At 41.1% G+C, this 24,967-nt stretch overlaps 1 protein-coding gene across 1 annotated transcript; it reads right to left on the bottom strand.

The window, feature by feature from the left end:
* Positions 1-406: 406 nt before the first annotated feature.
* CLUL1 (clusterin like 1) lies at positions 407-23,958 on the bottom strand. The gene is made up of 7 exons (XM_069568917.1): positions 23,853-23,958; positions 22,056-22,204; positions 16,504-16,671; positions 13,895-14,327; positions 9,089-9,226; positions 4,913-5,127; positions 407-595 (listed from the first exon to the last, which is right to left on the bottom strand). The coding sequence occupies exons 1-7, from the start codon at positions 23,956-23,958 to the stop codon at positions 407-409; spliced, it is 1,398 nt and encodes a 465-aa protein (XP_069425018.1).
* Positions 23,959-24,967: the final 1,009 nt, after the last annotated feature.

Raw genomic sequence — 24,967 nt, 5'->3', positions numbered from 1 at the left:
TATTTTACTATTTTAAATAATTTTGAAAATATTGATCTTGGGGTGGGAACTTCAAATCAATTTTAGATTTACTCCTTTGGATTGATTCCAGAAGTGGAATTATTATATCAAAAAGAAATTTGATGACTCTTGATATGTATAATTGAATAACTTTTCAAAAAGGCAAAACCAGTTTATATTTCTTGCAATCACATATGAGAATTCTCATTTCATTGCATTCTATCAGGATTTTTTTTTAATTTGAAAATTCAATAGGTAAAAACTGCTAATTTGCCTTAGTTTCCATGCCTTTGATTATTAATGAGGTTGAATATGTTTTCAAGGTATTTGAAAGCTAGTTTTGTCATTTTTCCCTTTTAAGAACCATCTGTTCCTATCAGCAAACGTCCCTAATCAAACATTCTGCTTACCAAGATTTAAAATGTTCCTTAAAATGCTGTACAGCTTTGGCCAGCATGTAGCTAATGAAGTCAGAATTCTCAGCACTTTCTTCAAGAGGAATGGTGAGTGTGAAATTAGAGGAAGGCAGAATGCTTATGTCTATCATCTTTTCATCTTGTTTGGAGAAATTTCCTTCGTGATCACCTGGAACTACCTAAGAAGCAGGATCATACAATAAAAGATTACTAACTTTTAGTACACATTCAGGATTAATTTAATACCACGTTAGTCAGGATAGGCTAGGTTGTGCCTGAGCTAGCAAATTAGCCCAGCATTCCAGTGGCTTCATACAACATAATTTATCTCTCGCTTATGTCCCAGCACAAGGACTCTGAACCACCAAGATGCTCAAAGACCCTGGTTAAGAGAGGAAGATCACGTCAGTGTGCGGCAGCATGTGTAACAACATATGGCTTTCTTGGTACCCTCCATAGGGAAAGAGAATGCATAACCACATGCAGGCTCCTCTCTATCTCAGTCTACAAACAACTGTTCATTTTTGTTCACATCTCATTGGCCAGATCTTAACACATGGTATCACTTAACTGCAAGAAAAGCTAGACAGTCTCAGTGAGTGGATGGAATATTTGGTGAGTGTTCCTTCCCAGGAGGTGCTAGTGGTAAGGAATCTGCCTGCCAATGCAAGAGATGCAAGAGACTTGGGTCTGATCCCTGGGTCAGGAAGATCCCTTGGAGGAAGGCTTGGCAACCCACTCCAATATTCTTGCCTGGAGAATCCCATGGACAGAGGAGGCTGGTGGGCTACAGCACATAGGATCACAAAGAGTTGGACACAACAGAAGTGACTTAGCACATATACACTGTCTGTGCCACAAATGGTAATGTGATACACCAAGTCTTGTACTGAGTTTCTGTAGCAAATTTACACTTTATGGTTTTATGTGTAACTTTTGTAAGAACCAGTCATCCGAAATGCATGTCGTTTACTCTCTTAATGAGTTCGCAATTGTATATACTTTGACTTAATTAAATGAAACTGTAATGACATGCAACTTGTAATCTAAAGAGAATTATATTGAAAATATTTTCAAATATACCCCTTATAAAAAAGATAAAGTAAAATATTAAGAAGTCAAATAAAAATTGGTGATTTCTTGACTCTAGTTTACAAAGCTACCATAGCTTTCCTTTTTTTTTTACTTTTGGTAATTAAATAAAACACATTGAACTAGACATAAAGCATCTGTGTCTATCTCAAATAATTATAACGCTAACACCCATGTAACTGCAACCTAAAGCACATAGCTTTTTTCACCTGCTGGAATTTGTGTATTTTTTTACAGAAGATTCCTCTTCAGTATGTGCTGTTTTATAGATTTGTACTTTCTATTACATGATGAACTAAGAGTTGTCTTAAGAAAAATAACTTTTACAGGCAGTTCAGCCCAAGGATCCTGAAGAAAAACTGTTTGGCCTTGAACCCCAGTTCTACCATTTACTAGCTGTGTGATCTCAGACAAGTTGTGTAGCTTCTCTGTACCTTATCTGAAAATTTTGTAAAACAGTTATACTCACCTTACACTGAGGGTATTCAATTATATAATACATGGGGAAAGTTCTTAGAACATTGCCTGACAAATAGTAAGTGTTTTTTACTGGTAATTATTATTAGAAAAATGTGTCACCAAAAATGATGTGATTTTACTTTATATGGAGTTTTTTGTAAGGAAATGCATTTGTTATGAATATCAACAAAATTCTGTAAAGCAATTATCCTTCAATTAAAAAATAAATACATTTAAAAATATCAAAAATTTTAGTTAAATCAGTTAACATTACTCAGAGACACTAGAATGGAAGCAAATTGAAGCCTAGAATGGAAATCTTGATGATGATAAAAAGAATTAAATATTGCCTCTACTCTTCTAAAGATTGAATACACTACTAAAATTTTTCTTAAAATTTTATTTTTCCTCATTCCTTACAAGAATTTTTATCCTTAAACTAAAAGTTTATATTTGTGAGAATGAATACATATGTCAAAATACGTCAAACTATTTTATGATCCTAAGGAATGATCTAGCTAATGAAGTAACAGGATTAGAGAGTCAGCAGGAATTGATAGTGGCTTTCAAAACCTTTTGACTATGGTCTGTGGTCACGACTCAAAAACACATGTCTTAGAAAACAAACTTATGATAACCAAAGGGGAAAAGGGGAAGGGATAAATTAGGAATTTGGAATTAACAGATACAAACTACTATATATAAAATAGATACTATAGAGCACAGGGAACTACGTTCAATACCTTGTAATAACCTATAATGAAAAACAATCTGAAAAGAATATATTTATAAAACAATAACTTTGCTGTACATCTGAAACTAATGTAACATTGTAAATCAACAACACTTCAATAAAAAGAAAAAAAGAAAAATGTCTTATGTGTAATGTGTGTGTACGTGTGTGTGTATTGTCGCTTCAGTCCTATCCGACTCTTTGTAACCCCATGGACTGTAGTCCGCCAGGCTCCTCTGTCCTTGGGATTCTCCAGGCAAGAATACTGAAATGGGTTGCCATGCCCTCTTTCAGGAGATCTTCCTGACCCAGCGATCGAACCCACGTCTCTTATGTCTCCTGCATTGGCAGGCAGGTTCTTTACCTCTAGCGCCACCTGGGAAGCCCCATATGATATATCCACACATATAAACAGAAATATGGAAATGAAAGTTTCATGACATACACGTCTGACTTATTATATACAATGCACGCTAATGTTTTTTTCTTCTTTTGCTGCTGCTGCTAAGTCGCTTCAGTCGTGTCTGACTATGAGACCCCATAGACGGCAGCCCACAGGTTCCCCCGTCCCTGGGATTCTGCAGGCAAGAACACTGGAGTGGGTTGCCACTTCCTTCTCCAAAGCATGAAAGTGAAAAGTGAAAGTGAAGTCGCTCAGTCGTGTCTGACTCTTAGCGACCCCATGGACTGCAGCCTTCCAGACTCCTCCGTTTTTTCTTCTAGTCTGTCCTATTCCGTTTTCTGTTTGTTTGTTTTGTTTTAATGTGCTGGTTGTGACTCTAAACTTATTTCTCAACCATTGACCTCATAGTTTGAAAGACAGTGATTCACTAGGATACAAGATGTCTTAGGTCAGGTTGCCAAGAAGCAGAGCCTCAGCGTCTGACACAGTGATTTATGAAGAGTGCTTTCAGGTAGAGATTTTAAGGGGATGAAGCAAGCAAGACAGAGAAGAGGGAGAAGCTAATCCAGGAAGCTGCTTCAGGTGAGCTCCAGCCTCAGCCTGATCCTGAGGGATAAGTGGCTCCAAGGACAACACTTTGGAGAAGGTTGCAGGGGTGAGCAGTTAGCATTGGTCTGGGTAGGGCACTAACATTACATGCTGCCCAAAATACTGCACCTCCGATAGCTCTGCCCAGTGATTCCTGTAGCCAGGCCTTTTTAGGAGCCCTCCAACACCAGCCTCATCAGGAACCACTAGCCTGGTGCACTGTGTATTAATGTCATATGTGTGTGTTTGGAGTGGGGGAGCATTAGGAAAGAAATTCAATCACTGTTTTATGTTATGCAACAGGAGTTATTGATGAGAAGTGGGAGATATCTTAAGTGCACCTTAAGATGGCAATCTGATTATTTGTGAATATTAATATAAAAGTGTGTTTAATTTTCAAAGTAAGTCAGCAGCTTATTGTGTCAAAAGCTAGTGAGAGCTATAACTTACAGAGCTCTTGTTTCGGATAAGGAATCTATACTCATCAGTTTATAGGCATCCATTTTTAAGTAGTTATTTTTGTTCCCATTTTCCACATGGAATTTCCCCAAACTCACTCAGCTGGTAAGTTCCAGAGCCAGCTTTTGAACTCAAGTTTCTTTCCCTGAAAATCTTCTCTCTTAGAAACAATATTGGCCAGGTTTCTTCAAGGTTACCTGTTTCAGTTATCACACGATAGCTCTCGTTAGAATTATCCATTACTGGGGGCTTCCCTGGTGGCTCCGTGGTAAAGAATCAGCCTGCCAATGCAGGAGACACAGTTTCGATCCCTGATTTGGGAAGATCCCACGTGCCTCAGGGCAACTCAGCGTGTGTGCCAGGACGACTGAGGCCACGTGCCCTAGAGCCTGTGCTCCTAAAGAACAGAAGCCACTGCCATGAAAAGCCTGTACACTGCAACTAGAGAAAAGGCCACACAGTAAAAGCCCCAGCATAGCCCAAAACAAGTAAATAATACAGTAAAAAAAAATTAATAAACTGCAGTATGATTAAAACAAAGAATTAGCCATCTCTGGATTAGAAAGTTTTTTGGGTTTTAAGTTGGTTTTCTCTATAGAGTGTCTTGTTTTCTAAAGGCCATGCACAAGTCAGCCTGAGTACAATCACAATGTTTGAATATCCTCCTGAAGTTTGTTTTCAAATTCAAATGGAATTAATAAGAAACAGAAAAATCAATGTATGCACACGTAATCTCCCCATCTGTTCTCGGCTCTTCATTACCTTTACGAAACTGAAGATGTTCTCGCTTCCTGGGGTCTGGCTGGCCAGCTCTGTTACCCAACCAAACTGCTCTCTCATTTTTTCCATCAGATACGTGGTGTCCTCCAAGTGATGCTGGGTCATCTGGAGTACCTGGGCATACTGCTGATTGGATATGTTGACCAACTCAAGGGCCTCATCTGCCTTTGTGTGTAGTTCGGGAACAGCAGGACAGTCTAGCAAAGAAGGAAGTAACAGGGTAAAGGAAAAGGTCCATGGGCTTTGGAGTTGGGTAGCGTAAATTTAGGGGCTTCCCGGGAGTTGGTGATGGACAGGGAGACCTGGCATGCTGCGATTCGTGGGATCGCAAAGAATTGGACACAACTGAGCTACTGAACTGAACTAAACTGGTGGCTCCGTGATAAAGAACCCGCCTGCAATGCAGGAGACACAGGGTTGATCCCTGTCTTGGGAAGATCCCCTGGAGGAGGGCATGGTAACCCACTCCAGTATTCTTGCCTGGAAAGTCCCATGGACAGAGGAGCCTAGTGGGCTACGGTCCATGGGATCCCAAAGAGACCTACATGATGCATGCATGCTCAGCAGCAAAAAGGAAAAAAAAGATTGTGGCTTTAAGTCCAGCCCTTAAGCTTTCTGTTTTCAGCCTTTTGGACCATGAGTGAGTTTTCACTAGTTTCGTACCTGGTGAGTTTTCAACCAGGTTTAAAGGGCATGAATGAAATAACACTGCAAAGTGCCTGATCACAGGGCCAACATACACTGAAGATTTAGCAAATGTGCCTTTTCCTTGTCTTCCTTTCCTTAGCATCTCTGAAGGGCATAAGGGCTGCTCCCTGACACTCAGGTCAGGACACATGGGAGTGACTGCACTTCCCTGCCACCTGGACGTTGAGCGTGCCATCTTCAAAGTAATGTATCTCACTGTTCGAGAAAGCCTTTAAGAACGGTTTAGGATTCATCATGCTCTCTCCCCTGACAGTGGAACTAGTTTTGCTCCGTATGGTGGAGGCTCCATCCTGACACAGAGCTCTCACACAAGCTGTAGATACAATCATAAATGGTATCACCAATTCAATAGGCATGAATTTGAATCTGAGCAAACCCCAGGAGATAGTGGAGGATAAGGAGCCTGGCATGCTGCAGGCCATGGGGTTACAAAGTATCAGGCTCGACTGAAACAACTTAGCACGCACACATACACATACATTTGAAAAGTAATTCAAGAAAATATTTTGAAAACAAAGGGAGTCAACGTTAACAGGATATAGTATACATTTGAAAGGAGATCCAGATATTCTTTTAAAATGTCTTCTTTTGCAAGTTTAGAGTTGTTAACTTTTAAAATAGTGATGTAAATTTTCTTTAAATTATGCAGGAAGAAGGTGGTGACTTCCCTCATGATTTTAGGCAAGGAGAATTCTACAAGGGATTCTCATTTACTCTTTCAGAGTGGGAAAAGTTTTCCCTAAAATAAAGGTGTAACTTGGTGTAAAACACAATCATGTGAGAAAGAAAAAAGTAGAACTATCTCTATTCGCAGATGACATAGTCTTGTCTACAGAAAAATCTTAAGGAATGCATTTTGTTGTTGTTCAGTTGCTAAGTCGTGCCCAACTCTTTGTGACTCCAAGAACTGCAGCACACCAGGCTTCCCTGTCCACTATCTCCTGGAGTTTGCTCCAATTCCTGTCCACTGAGTCGGTAATGCTATCTAAACATCTCCTTCCCTGCTGCCCTCTTCTCCTTTTGCCCTCAATCTTTCCCAGCATCAGGGTCTTTTCCAATGAGTCAGCTCTTCACATCAGGTTGCCAAAGTATTGGAGCTTCAGCTTCAGCCCTTCCAATGAATATTCAGGAACTATTAAAAGTAATAAATCAGGAAGGTTGTACTTACACATACTGTCAACTGATGACTGCTGTAGGTTTAGTTAAAATCCATCATCTCATATGTTAATAATAAAAAGAAAATAAAATTCTCCTGTGATGCAAATTCTTAGGATTTACTCTTTTAATTTTCCTGTATATTACACAGCAGTGTTAGCTACAGTCATCATGTTGCACATTACATCCCAGTACTTACTTATCTTGTAATTGGAACTTTGTACCTTTTAACCACCTTGCTCTAATCATCTCCCCAACATCCCCCCCAACACACATCTTCTCTATTATCTTGTGACAATCAGGGAGAGATTATTCTTCAAGTGTTTCACTGGATGTAAGGAAGTTAGTGATACATCGGTTGGATGTTTGAATTGGACTATTCTTATAAGAGGTCAGTAGAAAGGAATGGCACCCTACTCCAGCATTCTTGCCTGAAGAATCCCATGGACAGAGGGGCCTGGTGGGCTACAGTCTGTGGGGTTGAAAAGAATCGGACACGACTGACCAACTAACATTTTCACATTAGTGTATACTTTTCTGTTATAAAAATTTCTGTGTCTGTATGCAACCTTGTAACTCTGACTTAAAGCACAAACACTTGAATAATGAGAATCATGAATACTTGAGACATCTTACTTAATTCTTGAAACACCTGTGTGTAGTAGCTATATTAATTTCATTTTCCCAATGATGAAACAGAGGTGTAGAGAGTCACACAGTAAGCAACTCTGAAGAAATAAGACCCCCATCTGCTCTAATAAAAAGCTTGAGTTATATTTGATCTCTTGCTCTAATTCTTAGCCACACTTTTTAGAATTTCCTTCCCTTAAGGGCTTTGCTGAGGTAAAGAAGCAGAAGTAGAGGAATCAAAAGTTCCTCTTGGCTTTAGTAAGAAAATTTGTATTGAGGCCCTAGTAGATGGGAAGTGACTTCAGCTGGGGAGGGGACTTGAGGGTCAGAGGAAAGTGAGAAGGGCCAGTGGAGATAATTGTTCTCCTGCGGAAAGAATGAAAGGTGGCTGTTGGTCAGATCTAGAATGTGACAGGCTGCTTGGGGCTTGTGAGAAGCCACTCAGCTCAGTTCAGTCACTCAGTCGTGTTGGACTCTGCGGTGACCCCATGGACTGCAGCATATCAGGCTTCCCTGTCCATCACCAACTCCCAGAGCTTGCTCAAATTCATGACCATTGAGTCAGTGATGCCATCCAACCATCTCATCCTCTGTCATCCCCTTCTCCCACCTTCAATCTTTCCGAGCATCAGGATCTTTTCTAATGAATCAGTTCTTTGCATCAGGGGGCCAAAGTATTGGAGCTTGAGCTTCAGCATCAGTCCTTCCAATGAATACTCGGGACTGATTTCCTTTAGGATTGATCTCTTTGCAGTCCAAGGGACTCTCAAGAGTCTTTTCCAACACCACAGTTCAAAGGCATCAATTCTTTTGTGCTCAGCTTTCTTTATGGTCCAACTCTCACATCCATACATGACTATTAGAAAAACCATAGCTTTGACTAGATGGACCTTTGTTGGCAAAATGTCTCTGCTTTTTAATATGCTGTCTAGGTTTGCCTTAGCTTTTCTTCTGAGTAACAAGCATCTTTTAATTTCATGGCTGCAGTCACCGTCTGCAGTGGTTTTGCAGCCCAAGAAAATAAAGTCTGTCACTGTTTCCATTGTTTCCCCATCTATTTGCCTTGAAGTGATGGAACCAGATGCCATGATCTTAGCTTTTTGGATGTTGAGTTTTAAGCCAGCTACCTATATTTAAAAATTAAGTTGGTCCAAAATTTAGTTTGGGTCTTTCCATAAGATGTTACTTATATATGAAAATTTTGGCCAATCCAATACTAAATCACTAAATACAGTTAGTAATTAACCCACCAAGTGGAAGAAGGTAATGCCACTTAAATAAACAAAAACTCACTTGGCCAAAAATTTGCTTACACAATGTGAAGACTTCTTCCTGGGTGGTTTTTTTTTTTTTTCCTCTTTGCATTAAAAAGGAAATAATTGCCTTAATTTACCTAGAGATCTCTTTTGCTCAATTGAGTGTTTGGTCCTTAACCATGCATGTTTTTCATGGGAACAACAAGGGAGTTTCAAAAAGAGAAAAAGTGAGTTGACCTAGTTTTGAATAATAAGAGTCTATAAACCTGCCCTGAGCACCCCCAGATGTCACTGAGCTTGCGAAAAAGTGCTCGAAGGGAAGTAAATGAATCCATGATGCTTGTAAAAGTGAGATTTTGACCTCTGATCAGAAGGCAATCAAAATCTTGAGAAAATAATAATCACTTACCTGCCCATAGGTAATCCTGACATTTCTGGCATCTTGCATGAAATTGGAAACATTCCGAAGAGTTCTGGCCAGGTTCTCCACACAGCCCTCTGCCCCGCACAGGCCACGTCGTGGAACTCGGTCCACCGTGGGCAGAATCTGCAAGGAACACAGCAGTTTCACATCAGTATCATTAGAGTCTGAACATTAAAGGCGTGGGTGCAATGGCATTTCTCTGTCTAACCAGCACTTTCAAAATCTTTGTTCTGTATTCAATTGCAGGAGGGCATACTGGTGCAACCAGTTGCTAAGACAATTTGACATCTATTAAAAGTGCACATATCCTTTAATCCAGTAATCTCATTACTATTAAAATATAATATTTATATTATTACTCATCATTACTATTATTACTACTTGCCCCAATTCCAACCTCCCACACAGAGGTTCATGCAAATCATTTTATTTTCAGGAAGGAATCTTGAGGAATTATTAATAGTCACTATCTTTTGGAAGAGAGACTTAAAGGGGTGGGAGAAGGGAGCTTTCGTTTATTTTGTTCCTTTCAATATTTGAATTCTTTTACATTCAGTGTGTCTTAGTTTTATTGTTATTATTTCTGATGTCACTGGTGTTAACTAAATAGGGAATTATAAGCCATTTTTCTTTTGGGGCTTCTGTTAAAATTTTTTCTAGTAATTATCCTTGGCAGAGGATAAGATGGTTGTATGGCATCACCGACTCAATGGATATGAACTTGAGCAAACTCCGGAAGATAGTGGAGGACAGGGAAGCCTGTTGTGCTGCAGTCCATGGGGTGCAAAGAGTCAGAAATGACTTAGCAACTGAATAACAACAAGTTTTAATTTTTTTGAGCCATAATTCAAATGTGTATTGGAGTTCCAGAGATATTAGAAATATCTGTTTCTTAAACTAGATGTACGTATTCACTTTGTGACTGTTCTTTTTTTGCATTTCACATATATAATGTTATGAACAGTAGTTCAAAGATTTAGGAAAACATCTAAAGCAGATCTAAACATCTAAAGAGAACCTTTTTTTGTTCTAGAAGAATTAATCGTCCATATAAAAATGATGATAAAAAAGGAGTGCATGTAACAGAAAATTGATAGTTCCCAACTGTTTCACACTAGGAGAAATTTATTATTCATTGGTAACCTGATGATATTCTGTTACATTAAATCGTTGATGTTAAACAATGAAACATTCCATTTTGAGATAAGTTGTGAAGTTTGAAAACCTACCAGGCATTCACTAGATCTGCTGGTGGGTAAAGCAGCACTCCCTTTGAAGAATGTTAGTCATTTTTCCCCACTCCCTGTAGATTTAGTGGCATCTCCTCCGGCCCCACAGAACCCCCACGAGTTCTGTGGTAGAACATCTCTGCATGATGTGCTTGTTAATTTTTGTCTTCTCTGTTAGTCTCTGAGTCCCTCGAGAGGAGGGATTCGATCTTATCATCCTAATCTTGTCATTCTTCTATACCTTCTTCTGTCATTTCAGTTACAACATGGTTGTGTAATTGTCCACTGATCTGTTTTCTTTTCTCTGATGCTTAGCGCTCAGTCATGTCCAATTCTTTTGTGACCCCATGGACTGTAAGCCCACTAGGCTCCTGTGTACATGGGGATTCTCCAGGTAAGAATACTGGAGTGGGTTGCCAGGCCCTCCTCCAGGGGATCTTCCCAACCCAGGGATTGAACCCAGGTCTCCCACATTGTAGGTGGAGTCTTTACCATCTGAGTCACCAGGGAAGCCCTCCTTTCTCTAAACTGAACTCCTAAAAGTTGGGAGCTGTGTCATCTGCATCATAAGCTACCCTTGTCTTTTTTGCAGCATCTAGATTAATACCTGCTATATTCAGGGGTGGCGAATTCTAGGTCTGTATGACAGCCATTCCCCATTCTACCCCCATGGCAGTGACCCATCACCTCCCTTCAGCCATGCCAACACAGAGCCTCAGGACCCCTTCTAGGCAACCCCTTCATCATATTTATATGGGCGATTAATTCTTCTAGAGCAGAAAAAGGTTCTCTTTAGATATTTAGATCTGCTTTAGATGTTTTCCTAAATCTAAAACAGTAGTTGAACTACTGTGAATAACATTATAGTTCATCAGTAATGAACATTATAGTTCAACAGAACTACTGTTCATAACATTATATATGTGAAATGAAGAAAAAGAACAGTCATAAAGTAAATACCTACATCTAGTTTAAGAAACAGCCATTTCTAATATCTCTGGAACTCTCTGGCTGTGTGGAGAACCTGGCCAGAACTCGTCGGAATGTTTCCAATTTCATGCAAAATGCCAAAGATGTCAGGATTACCTATGGGCTGGTAAGTGATTATTATTTTCTCAGGATTTCGATTGCCTTCTGATCAGGGTCAAAATCTCACTTTTACAAGCATCGTGGATTCATTTACTTCCCTTCGAGCACTTCTAGTAAATCATCCGTTCTCCCAGCTTGCCTGTTTCCTCCAGGGGAAAATTAAAGACAGCAACATTCTCCAGGGCAGGATTATAACCCAGATTACCTGGCACCCAGCACTGTGTGAACCTACTATATATACTACACAATTTTATCGAATCTTGTTGTGTAGTCTCTTAGTCGTGTTTGACTCTTCTGTGACCCCATGAACTGCAGCCTGCAAGGCTCCTCTGTCCATGGGATTCTCCAGGCAAGGATACTGGAGTGGGTTGCTATTTCCTCCTCCAGGGGATCTTCTGGACTCAGGGATCAAACCCTCATCTCCTGCTTGTCCGGCAGATTCTTTACCACTGAGCCACTAAGGAAGCTCACTCAGAGAGTATATTATTGATGAGAGACATGTAATAGTTTGCTATTGCTGTTGTAACCAATTCCACACATTTAGTGGCTTGAAACAACATAGATTATTTTACAGTTCTGTAGGTCAGAAGTCTGAAATGGGACTCAGTGGGCTAAATGAGAGTGTTGGCAGGGCTGATTTTTCTGGAGGCTCTGGGGGAGAATCCATCTCCATGTCTGTCTAGTTTCTGGAAGTCACCACCTTCCTTGGCTCCTAGTTCCCTTCCTCCAGTTTCATATCCAGCAAAGAGTACTGGAGTACTGGAGTGGGGTGCCATTGCCTTCTCCTGGACAACCCCAAATACTCTCTCTGTTTTTTTTTTTTTAAGTTTAATTTTTATTTATTTATTTAGCTTCAACGGGTCTTAGCTGCGGTACACAGGATCTTTGTTGCTGAGTTCAGGATCTTCGTGCTGGCATGAAGGATCCAGTTCCCTGATCAAGGACCAGACTCAGGCCCTCTACACTGGGAGTGAGGAGTTTTAGCCACTGGAGCACCAGGGAAGTTGCACTCTCCCTATTTTAAGGTCGGCTGATTGGCAGCCACAATTCCATCAGCAGCCTTACTTTCCCTCGGCCATGTAACTTAATATTTTCACAGGTTCTGGGGATTAGCAGAGAAGGCAATGGCAACCCACTCCAGTACTCTTGCCTGGAAAATCCCATGGACAGAGGAGCCTGGTAGGCTGCAGTCCATGGGGTCTCAAAGAGTTGGACACGACTGAGTGACTTCACTTTCATTTTTCACTTTCATGCATTGGAGAAGGAAATGGCAACCCACTCCAGTGTTCTTGCCTGGAGAATCCCAGGCACGGGGTAGCCTGGTGGGCTGCTGTCTATGGGGCTGCACAGAGTCAGACACAACTGAAGTGATTTAGCAGCAGGAGCAGCTGGGGATTAGGATGTGAGTATCTTTGGAAACGGACTTCCTTCGTGGCTGAGATGGTAAAGAACCTGCCTGCAATGCAGAAGACTAAAGTTCTATCCCTGGGTTGGAAAGATCCCCTGGAGAAGGAAATGGCAACCCATTCCAGTATTCTTGCCTGGGAAATCCTATGGACAAACAGCAGGATTTCTGGAAGGAGCTTGTTTTATTTTTCATCAAAGAATATACCTGTCCTTGGCCTAATGGTCCACAGAGATAAGTTAAAGGAAACACAGACTCTACTTGTGGCCCACATGACATCTCTCATTTCTGAGATGCTGGGTCCCACCTACTCCACAGAAACCCAGAGAAGGAACCTCCTTCTGTTACAATATAAAGCAAGGACTTCCTTGGTGGTCCAGAGGCGAAGACTCTGCACTCCTAATGCAGGGGGCCTGAGTTCAATCCCTGGTCAAAGTTAGATCCCACATGCTGCAACTAAGACCCAGTGCTGCCAAATTAAAAAACATACAGCAGGATTGTTTCTCCAACATAGAGTATCAGGGGGCATGAGTGGTACTGGTAGAAGGTGATTCTTATAAGTTACAGAAGTTTCTATTTCTGTAGTTTGGGGTTTGTCTGTGAGCACTGAATCTGGTTTTGTGCACAAATGTTGTGATTTAAGGAACTGGAGTAGCAATGCGGAGGAGGCCGTGGAGGGCCCTAACTGTGATCTGGTTTTACATGGCACTAAAGCGTCTTCCTTAACTGGGAGCTGAGGAGCCTGGACTGATTTTAAAGAAACCTCATGATGTTCAAGCAGAATACAGCTGAGTGCCTGTCCAAGTTTTACCAGCATTTTCTTTGTCAGCTTTGAACATTTGCTTTAGAAAGAGAATACAGCCCTACAAAGCTCTTGACAAAGATGGGAGAGGGCTGGTGTTTGGGAGACCTCAGTCTCTTCTAAGAGGCTATGAGACTTTGATTATCCATTAACCACCACTCTTGGAAACATTGTATGACGACTTAGAAACAGTTACCATTTCCAAAGCCAAATAAAACTTAACTTTAGTGTAGATATCTAAGTAAAAATAATCTTTTAATACTTGCCTTTGTCTTGTTTGGGTAAGTCCTCAATGGCCTTCAGCATCTCTGTAACTGTTGCGCTGACACTTTGATAAACAGAGAGGCTGAAATTACAAAACAGCTGGAAGAAGCTGGGAATGTCCCAACTCTGCATAGGATGTGCTTTTTTTGCTGGCTCTTTGGAAAAAGCTGGAAAAAAGTAAGGCTCCACGGAGTCTGTGTCTGACATAAAGTATGACTGAAAAGCCAGGTCAAATTCTTGTTGCATCTGTTTGAAGACGTGAAAGCTCATATTATATAGAAATCCCACATCCACGGTCAGCTGGCTGAATACATTCTCTATCTGCATCAGCTGTACATCTTCCTCAGTGAGCTTCTCACCAACAGGGAGCTCTTTTTCTTCATCTTCATGGAAAGGAAACAGAAACTGATATATCTTCCAGAAAACCCGTTCAATCTATGGGGTGAGGTGGGGGACAGAAATGAAATAAATGTATTTTCTTCCAGGACTATTTTTTATTGTAAACTTTTAAGTCAACTTACAGAAGTCATTCCAAATCAAAAACAATCCTGGACAAACTAGGAAGAGGTGATCCACTTTAAGATCACTGCTCGTGTACCTGGCTTTGGGGCTGCACCAGTGGCTCAGTGGTAAAGAATCCGTCTCAATCCAGGAGCCACAGGAGATGCGGGTTTGATCCCTGGGTCAGGAAGATCTCCTGGAGGAGGGCATGACAACCCACTCCAGTACTCTTGCCTGAAGAATCCTGTGGACAGGGGAGCCTGCGGGGCTACAGTCCATGGGGGCACAAAATTAGCATGCATGCATGCATGCACCTGGCTTTGACTTTGATTATGGAAATAGGGTCTGAAATTCCTCCTGGTTTCTCTTTGCCTACTGAAAGACCTAAGAAGGCCAAGTTTTCAATACTGTTGGCAAGCCACAGCCCTTATATACTGGTGGTGGCTGGCATGCATGGTTTTAGACCATGATTGCCTGAAAACTGTGAAGACTCCCATCTTTCATTTCTGCCTTATGTCTTAGGTTTCTTCCCCACTTAAGCGGGATATTATTAGTGTCCTCCTACTCTCCTTGGGCTCATGTTTTTAACTTAGTCCATGGAAAAGAGAAGATCAATACATTTGCACTGAACTATGGATGCTTTTTGTTGTGGTGGTTGTTCAGTTGCTAAGCTGTGTCTGACTCTGCGATAGACACTTAATACATCTAAATAGGTTACTTAGGGATGTTACATATTACCAGTGATCAAAGCCCTCCTTGGCTGCAGTCAAAGGAATGAAGCTCTAATTACAGAATTTCTAACTCAGAGGGAGATCTTCCAGGAATCACACCATGTTCTCCTTCAACTTCGTGACACGTAAGTCCATGCCAGAGTTGCCCTTGTATGAAAGTGATGTGACCATGTTGTGTGTTTTAGAACATAACAACCATCGACCATCACTGCTGGAACACTACCATCCATCCCCCTATCCTAGTTCTGTTCAAAGTGTTCTCCAGGAATCCTTAGAGGACTTGTGCCTTTCTCAGAAAGTAAACTGGGTGGATCATCTGCCTCTCTCTTTGTCAGCTTCTGCTTACCTGAATCCAGACACAGAAACAAAAATTTAAATGTCCAAGTAACTGTCCTAAGGTTACACAACTATCACAGATAGGAATGATCCTCAAAGCTCCTCACTTCCACCCAGTGCTCATCCAACATACTCTGCTGTATCTGACACTGGCTATAAAAATAGAGCAGATGCAATTAACAGTGGAGGCAAATGAACTTGGCATATGAATTATCCTAGGGGTTTCTCCCTCTGTAATTGGGGATGACACTGCCAAGCCAAGAACAGACTCTAATTAGTGCATGCTCTGACAGGGAGGAGAATTTCACTGTGTTTCATACTCAGCCCACTTCTTCAAGGGGGAGGGCCAAAAGCAGAGGAGCCTTTTATGGGTCAGAGCTCATCCTATTCAGGTCATCACCCTCTGTGATTCTCTCTGCCCAGAAGAGGGCCCAAGGGAACAAAAAAAGAGAAAACATGCCAGTCCTACAGGACGCAGATTGAGATAAAGGGGCCATGAATGTGGGCACGTGTGTGTGTGCACACACGTGTGTGTGCTGCCACAAGAAGGCAAGCCCACTGAAGAAAAGATTCAGGAGGCAAAGAATGCCTTCAAAGGTTTGGCCTCCAGAGAAAAAAAATCAAAGCAGGTTGAAATCAGAAACTATAATACTATTACTCAGAATGTAATTCAGCAAACATTTATTGAACACCTACAATGCTTAACTGAAGGCAGAGAAGATACAGTTCCTTTCCTCATAGAGCTTACAATCTAGCATAAATAGGTTCACAAATAACAAATAGAAGGCAGAAAGAGGGTATTACTAAGAGATACAAACAGTGTCATGAGAAGGGGGGACAGACCCTGGGTGGCTGTTCTAACTCATAAATTACATACCCACCGGTGATTCATGCAGAAATATGAATGCTAGATTCCAGGTTGCAAAAGGTCAATATCAGATCAGCCATCTCTATTCTAAATATTAACATAAATTACTTTTTAAAAGTAAGCTGAAGCAGGTACCTTAAGAACTTAGCAATCTTGAGTTCTGCTTTTCCCTTACCATGGTTTTCATAGAGGACCAACTGCTTTGGCAGGTTGTATAAAACCTCATGCAGTCACTTTCCAGGCAAGATTTGCATTCGTCCCAGGAATCCATCAAAGACACCTGGCATAGCCTTTCTTCCTCTTCTAGATGTTCTTGAACTTCATTCATAAGCTTCAGGGCCTCCTAATTAAAAAGTAGAAACACACACCCTATTTCCGTTTCATGACTTTGCGTGCTATACCTTAATTGATTTCTCACTTTACAAAATGTGTGTATTCTGAACTAAACCTCATTTCTGCTACAAATGAGCAGCTCATAGATTTACCCGGAATCTTTCAGTTCAGTAAAGAGAAGGGCACCTCTTGATCCCTACTGAAAACTGGACACTTCTTATCCACCTGTTTATTTATACATTCAACAGCTGTTTATTGAGAGCTTGCTATGGGATGGGCATTCGCTGCTCATGAGTGAACCAGCCACAAAGACATAGCTTTTGCTCTGCAGAATGCCCAATTGATCTGCTTACTTGTCTGTCTTCACTTCTAGTCCCTGGAGGATGTGACGATGGCATTTTAAGGCTGACAAAGTTAACACATTTATCTCCTTCATTTATGCTGCCTTTAATTTTCATATGCTCTTAAACACTGCTAGAAAGCACAACTCTGGTATATCACATCAAGTCTTTGCAGTGAGCTGCATTCTAATGGCAGAGATGCTGTGTTCTTAGCAGCTTTGTTTTTCTTGCCCATATTCCGAGCACGCCTCCTGGCAGTGCCTGCTGTCCTCAACCAGGTCCCACCCAGCAGAGGTGACACCAGTCTGGAGAATATCAACCCCGCCCCCAGAGCTCCCTGCCAGACCAGCATCCTGTAGATCCCCCAGGCCTGCCTGCCAGCGGGGACTTCTGTAAACCGGCTCCCTCCAGGCCTGAGAAGTAGCTCAGGGGAGTTTGGGAAGCTAATAGACACATCCATAAGAGGAGAGCCTTAGAGCTGATGGCAACTCCCTTAAGTGGAAAAACACGAGTGAGCACAGTTTCTAACACCAATTTAGTGCATAATTTTACCTACTGGAAAAGAAAAACATAAGCACCCTTTCCTGGCATATTAAGCCCCAAGAGACAACTGGGCACTGCTCATCTCCCACATCTCTGCTAAGCTTGGAATTTTCATCTCTCTTAGTGGCAGAATCCTGGGGTTGAGCCAGCTGTCCTTTGCTGGAAACCTGGCTGGCCCCCAGCCTACCAAACAAACCTCATGATCTAGACAGGCTTAACCTATCTTTTGGGGCTTTGCAGAACAGTTATGGAATCCTGCAACTTCTTAAGAAAGCTTGCTCCACCAGGGGAGGAAACAATACCACCCAAATTTTCTCAGTCTTTTTTAAATATTATGCTCATTGTTACTGTAAACCAAAATCCCAGTATTTCCAATTACAAACTACCCTCACACTGGACCCTTGAGCAAATTATTTAATCATCTCTGAGCCCATTTCCTTTGTAGCAAACAGGAATACTCGTAGGATCTACTTCTTAAGTTTTCATATTGAGATAAGCAAGAAAGGCACCTAGCCTGTAATCATCTGATTTGCTTTCGCTTACCTCCAAGAGCATAATGAAAACCAATGGCCAAATCACATGGCCCAAGATTTGGTGGTGAACAGTTGCCCCAGAGGAAGTAGGTCTCTGGTTTAGGAATGTCCTGTCTGAGCTCTCTGCTTCGTCCAAATGTCCCACCCAGCGATAGATTTCATATTTAGAGCTGTCTTCCTGCAGTCAGTGCATCAAAGTCCCACCCAAACCTGGACGGGGTGCGTGGTGTGGAATCACTTGAAGGGCTGCTTTAGGGTTTCCCACTTTAGTAAGAGGAAGCTTTAGATGCTCCCACTAATATAAAATGGGCTTCCCAGGTGGCGCTAGTGATAAAGAACCCGCCTGCCAATGCAAGAGGCATGGGTTCAATCTCTGGATCTGGAAGATCCCCTGAAGAAAGAAATGGCAGCCCACTCCAGTATTTTTGCCTGGAGAATCCCATGGACAGAAGAGTCTGGTGGACTACAGTCTGTAGGGTCACACAGAATCAGACACAACTGAAGCACGCACGTACTAAGCACAAACAGGGAGAAGCTGAGGAGGGGGACTGAGATCATGCCAGGTCACCTGAGAATGGATGGAGTTTGTTTTTTTTTTCTGGGAGACTGGGGTTGTCCACCCCACATTTGCAAATTCATAATTTATGTAAAGTATCCTTTACTTTAGATTTAAAATCATTTTAGAAAGGGAGACTTCGGGTTAAACAGATTTTTCCTTTTTAAAATGAATTTTTGGGACTTCCCTGGCAGTTCAGTGGTTAACACTCCATGCATCCAATGCGGGGGGTGTGGGTTCTGTCCCTGATGGGGGAACTAAGATCCCACATGCCGCGTGGCATGGCCAAATAATGAGATAAATTTGAAAAAAAATAAAATGAATTTTTATGAGTGCCCATACCTTAGGAGTATACTTCAGTATTTTTTAAAAAATAGAATATGTCTTAAGAAATAATAAAAATTCCACTAGCTTCTGAGATTCTACAGCATCAGAAATGGAACTAACACTTGCTGACCTCACACTGAGCTTTCTTTCCATAGTATGTGCTGCCTCCTTGGCTCAGCAGGAGGCCAGGGAAAAGGAGAAAAACAGAAAGTCCTAGGTCCCGCAGACACAGCGCCAGCTCACTTTCTCCTGGGTCAGTCATGACAGGGTTGGGTTAACACATTAATTAACATCTCAAAACTCAGTTTCCTTAGCTGTAAAATGAAAATGATGGTTTACCCAGATGCTGGAAGGATGTGATACTGTGTTTTATAAGGGCCTGTAAATGATATCTAGTGTGGTTATTCTTGGTGGTCAGACTCACGAGCCCACCAGGGAAGAACCTGGCTTAAAGGAGCTTCCCATTTCTTTATAAGGAGCAGGTTTTGATTTCTTCAAGGTCTTTTGCTGGCTGCTGAAAGGAAAGAGGGCTTGTAGCTGCTGCTCAAGCCGTCTCCTCACCAGGGACCCTGTGTGGCTGCAAAATCAACCAGCTGGTGACAGGCTGACTCTAGCTCTGAGGTCACAGCCTGTGACATAGCCCTGCTCCAATGGCTCAGAGGACACCCAGTGGCCACTGAGTGCCAGGAACTCCCTGGAGCTGGTGTGAAAGTGTTAGTCGCTCAGTCATGTCCAACTCTTTGTGACTCCATGGACTATAGCCCACCAGGCTCCTCTGTCCATGGAATTCTCTCCAGGCAAAAAATACTGGAGTGGGTAGCCATTCCCTTCTCCAGGGGATCTTCACGATCGAGGGACTGAACCCGGGTCTCCTGCATTGAGGGCCGATTCTTTACTATCTGAGCCACCAGGGAAGTCCTGGAGCTTGGTGATTCCCACCTTTATAGATATAGGTCTAGAGAGGAGATATTAGAACTTCTATTTATTTTTTAATTTAAAAATAAACTATGGGGAATTGTTTAATGGGTTCAGAGTTTTGGTTTTGCAGGAGACACGGGTTCAATCCCTGCGTTTGGAATATGCCCTGGAGAAGGAAACAGCAACCTGCTCCAGTATTCTGGCTTGGGAAATCCCATGGACAGGGGAGCCTGGCTAGAGTCCAGGGGGTCTCAAAGAGTCGACATAACTTCATGACTAACAAAACAGAGTTTCAGTTTTGCAAAACGGGAAGAATTCTGGAGCTTGGCTGCCCAACAATGTAAATGTATTTAATACTATTGAGCTGTATTCATAAAAGTGGTTAAGATGGCAAATTTTATGATATATATTTTACCACAATTAAACAATTTTTCATGAAAATAAAGTTGAAAAATGTGGAAGATTTGGGTTTGATACCTGGGTTGGGAGGGATCCCTCCTGGAGGAGGGCATGGCAACCAATTCCAGTATTCTTGCCTGGAGAATCCCCATGGACAGAGGAGCCTGGCAGGCTGCAGTCCATGGGGTCGCAAAGAGTCAGACAGGACTGAGCATCTAAGCACGGTACACACTCCCAATTTTAAAATTTAAAATATTTTGCAAATTACTTTTTGCAGTTTTGACATCCTCTTTGATTTAAGGGTATGTTGAAAATAAATTTTTAAAAAATTTAATTATTCTGAGTGTGATGTTAATGTTTTTTGCCATTAAACTATGATCCATGCAATGTCTATAATTTAGAAATGTATTGAGCTTTATACTGTAACATATGAACAGTTTTTAATATGGCCATGGATGTCTGAATATAATGTATATTCTCCATTGATAAGGTATATAGTTTAGACAGAAACTATTAAGTAAAGATACGTGAATTAAATTGATGAGGCTGATATACTATTTCACAGGCACTGGTGCTCGTGTCAGGCATTGCATGTGGCCAGCTGTGCATGAGGACCCTGGGGAAGAGGGACTTTGTACATTCCAGAAGCATCGACACTGGTGGCCTCTGTTCACTTGCAGCCAGTTGCAGTGAATTGCCATTTAAGAGGACTCAGGTGAGTGAGGGCTTCCCAGGTGGCACTAAAGGTAAAGAATCTGCCTGCCAATACAAGAGATGCTACAAGAGATGTGGGTTCGATCCCTGGGTCTGGAAGATCCCCCGGAGTAGAAAATGGCAACCCACTCCAGTATTCTTGCCTGGAAAATTCCATGGACAGAAGAGCCTGGCAATGTGACCCAATGATTGAGCACGGGTAAATGATGGTTTTTAACTACTTTAAATAGCCCTCACTAAAAGGGCAGGAGACTTTAAAAGATAAAAAAAATAGCCAGCAGATTAAAAAATATGATTAACTCCTGCTCAGGTAGATAAGAAATAATAGCAGGGCTAACACTTTTTCATTATGAGCTCTTTGTTGGCCTTGTGTCAGTAAAAACTATGATCTAAACAGATTTGGCAATAAGCTAAAATCTTTTCAAAATATGTAAAAGATTATTTGAAATATGGACTTGGTAGCAACTCATGTATCTAATTTATAAATAAATGAAAATGCATATATTCAGGAGTGGATGGTAACAATAATTACAGTAATAAGGATGGGAAAGAAAAAAATTTTTGTAGGCCACTGATCTGGCCAAAAACTTCCAAACATTTTTGACTTGACATTCCAACTCAAAAGGCACCATTAAGTAGTTTTTAAAAAGTAGCATTTCCCAAATAGCATTGAATCCTCCAAACACCTGAGTTTGGAGTCTTTCAAAGGCTTAATCTACAAGAAATATGTTCTTTGAAGAAATTTGACATTTCCTTCAAAGTCTTCCTCCAATAGGGTGGATTTCCAGAAAAACTATGATTAGGGTAAATAAATACTATTTCCAGAAAAACTATGATTAGGGTAAATAAATAATTTCTCCACTGCATTCAGATGTGCACTATTTATGGTCTAGACATATTTCTGAACAGTTATACAGTTTTTGTTTTTTTTTTTAGGCTGCACTGTTCAGCATGCGGTATCTTAGTTCCCTGACCAGGGATCAAACCCGTGGCCCCAGCATTGGAAGTGAGGCATCTTTACCATCGGATGTCCCAGGACAGGTATGATTTTCAATGACTGTACCTGCTTTTCTTCTCTGCATTTCTTCAGGGTTCTCATTAGTTTGCTATGTTCCTCCTCTCTTCTTTCCATCAGGATTTTCATCTGCTTCATGCCAATCAAAGCCTTCTTCACCTCTTCATCTACTTCTATCTCCCCAGCCTTGGAAAAACCTAAAAGATTATGTTGTAGTTTTTTCCTTTAAGATCTGATCAGATTATAGTGTATCAGAATGCAATGAGTTCCAGCCATTAAAAAGAATGAAACGCCATTTGCAGCTATATGGATGGACCTAGAGAGTGTCACACTGAGTGAAGTAAGTCAGATAGAGGAAAAATATCATGTGGACATCCCTTACATGTGGAGTCCAAAGAGAAATAATACAAGTGAACTTATAAAACAGAAAGAGACTCACAGACTTAGAAAACGAACTCATGGTTGCCAGCGGAAGGGACAGTTAGGGAGTTTGGGAAGGTCAGGTACACACTGCTATATTTAAAGTGGATAATCAACAAAGACCTACTGTACAGCACATGGAACTCTGCTCAATGTTAGGTGACAGACTGGATGGGTGGGGGGTTTGGGGGAGAATAGATGCATGTATATACATGGCTGAGTCCATTTGCTGTTCATCTGAAAATACCACAGCATTGTTAATCAGTTATACCCCAATACAAAATAAAAAGTTTAAAGTTTTATAATAATAATAATAGAAAGAATACAATGAGTTTACCAGTTTTTCGTGTCCCCCCCAGTAGAGGCTTAATTGTTTTTTTATTGCATCAGACTCCAAAAGCAGATCACCATGCTTGGGCTATCAGCTACCACATGGAGGGGGCTACCCACCCCCCGCCCCCCACCCCCTCTTAAGGGAAATACCTTCTGTTCTTCACTTCTGAGCTTCCAGCCAAGTCAGAGTTCATTTAACCCCATCTTATCATTCTCCTCAGAGCCTGTTTTCATTTATCCAATTTTTTTTCCTTCCTTTATTTTTTTTCCTTTATATTAGAAGAAAACATTGAATTTTCTTCACAGACAATTTATATTAAATACCCAACTGGGAACCTCAAACAGAGGAACAATTTCCCTTTCTTTCAGTTTCAATTACCTTCCCAGAAGGCATCAAACCTAGAAAGTATCTGGTATAATGCAAGATTCTTTAATAACCTCCGGGATGTCTCTAACACCCCTTTAGTAAGCCTTTAGTGAGTATGAAATTCATCGTTTGTCATACTCTTTTCACAATAGCCAACGCGGCCGCCAAAGGAGCTTAACCTGGCCTCCAAATTTATTTACAGATCCCCAAAAGGAACATTTAAACTAATTTATTTTTCTAAGATAGGCACCCAAAGCGTATCTCGTCAAACAAAGGTTCCAAGTATGAGCACAAACCAACAGATTCGATGTCACTCCAACCCATCCTTCCACAGTCCCACGAATAATTGCATGGATGACTTTAATTGTTTAAATGTTTCAAATGCTAGCAAAGAATTTCACTGTTCGTTAAAACCGTGCTCAGAGGACACCAAACATCTGGATGAACCCAAGCGGTGCAGCCTAAGACGCTGGCAAGTTTCATCTCTGCGATGCCGAACATCTGGAACTGTGAAGCATTCTCAGAGACACAATTGGAATTTTCTATTTTTAATCCAGATGTTTGGCGTCTTGTCTACTTGGCTTAAGAGCCTGGAGAACGTCTCCCTGTGAAACTAGAGGGCGTTCTGAATGCGGTTATCTCTCGCCTGTAAATCACAGTAAGTGCCAGGAGGACATGGAAACAGGCAGACGGGACACCGTGAAGATAAAGAGACCAAACATTACCCTTCGGGTCTTCATGGGTAGAAATTCGGTCCTTCCCAGTAGGCGCACAGAGACAGTCTTTCAGCCGCAGCAGATACACGATAAACAGCAAGAGTGGCAGCTTCATCTTTCCGCCGTGACTGTGAAGGAAGGATAAACCTGTGTCAGATGCCTTCGGTTTAGTTTCTGTTGGCATCAGTTGAAAACACTTGGTGAGCCAAAGCATTTTTCTGTCGATTTTTCTTTATGACTTTAGACAATGTATGTTGATATGGTTGGGACATAAGGAAACTTGAAATCTAAATAAATTCTTTGAAAAGACAACCCAAATCCCTCTTTTGTTTGAATTCTTCATGGCAGTTAAATAAGGTCTTCATCTGAAGCATTTGAAATTTACGGCAACCTAAAGTATGGATCCCAGCCCCATAGAATCCAAACTTTATTTTATTAAACAACCCCAAACACAGAATTAGCTATGTCAGAGGGGATTGTTTTTTCTCCAGAATTCTGAGACCATAAGTAATTTTTAAACTAGATGTTTAACTTATTTTTTTGTGAAAGCAAGATTTTTCTCATATATCTTATAAAAGCCATCAGATAAATGAATCACACACAAATTTTTTTCTTCTCAGATAATAAATTTCCTTTTATATAATTAGTTGTAAACATTCCCAATAAAAAACATATGCTTTCACAGTTATATCTCTAGATTATCTTAACTCCCCCCAAAAAGGATGTTTATATTTTTTATATATATTTGTTATTTTGGAATAAAAAACCAACCCTATATTATTTAATCTACATTTGGAATGTCTTTAAAATACTAGTAGTTACAAAGCTATCATATTTTACATCTAGAATTATCATTTCAGCTAATTCTTCTCTTTTTGTTAAGACCCTTTCAGTTTAGTGTTGGTCGTTCATTTGTGTACAACGCTTTGTGACCCCGTGGACTGTAGCCCACCAGGTTCCTCTGCCCAAAGGATTCTCCAGGCAGGAATACAGGAGTCAGGAGCCATTCCCTTCTCCCAGGGATCAAGACCCTATTTACCAAATAAAATTTTAACATATTTACCACTAATTTTGCAGGCTCTCCCCAGTGAGGTTGCCACCAGCTTCTGCAAGGACCTTCACTT

Source organism: Ovis canadensis, chromosome 23, assembly GCF_042477335.2.
Source record: "Ovis canadensis isolate MfBH-ARS-UI-01 breed Bighorn chromosome 23, ARS-UI_OviCan_v2, whole genome shotgun sequence".
In the NCBI taxonomy this organism is placed as follows: domain Eukaryota; kingdom Metazoa; phylum Chordata; class Mammalia; order Artiodactyla; family Bovidae; genus Ovis; species Ovis canadensis.
This window is presented reverse-complemented; position numbering and strand designations above follow the sequence as displayed.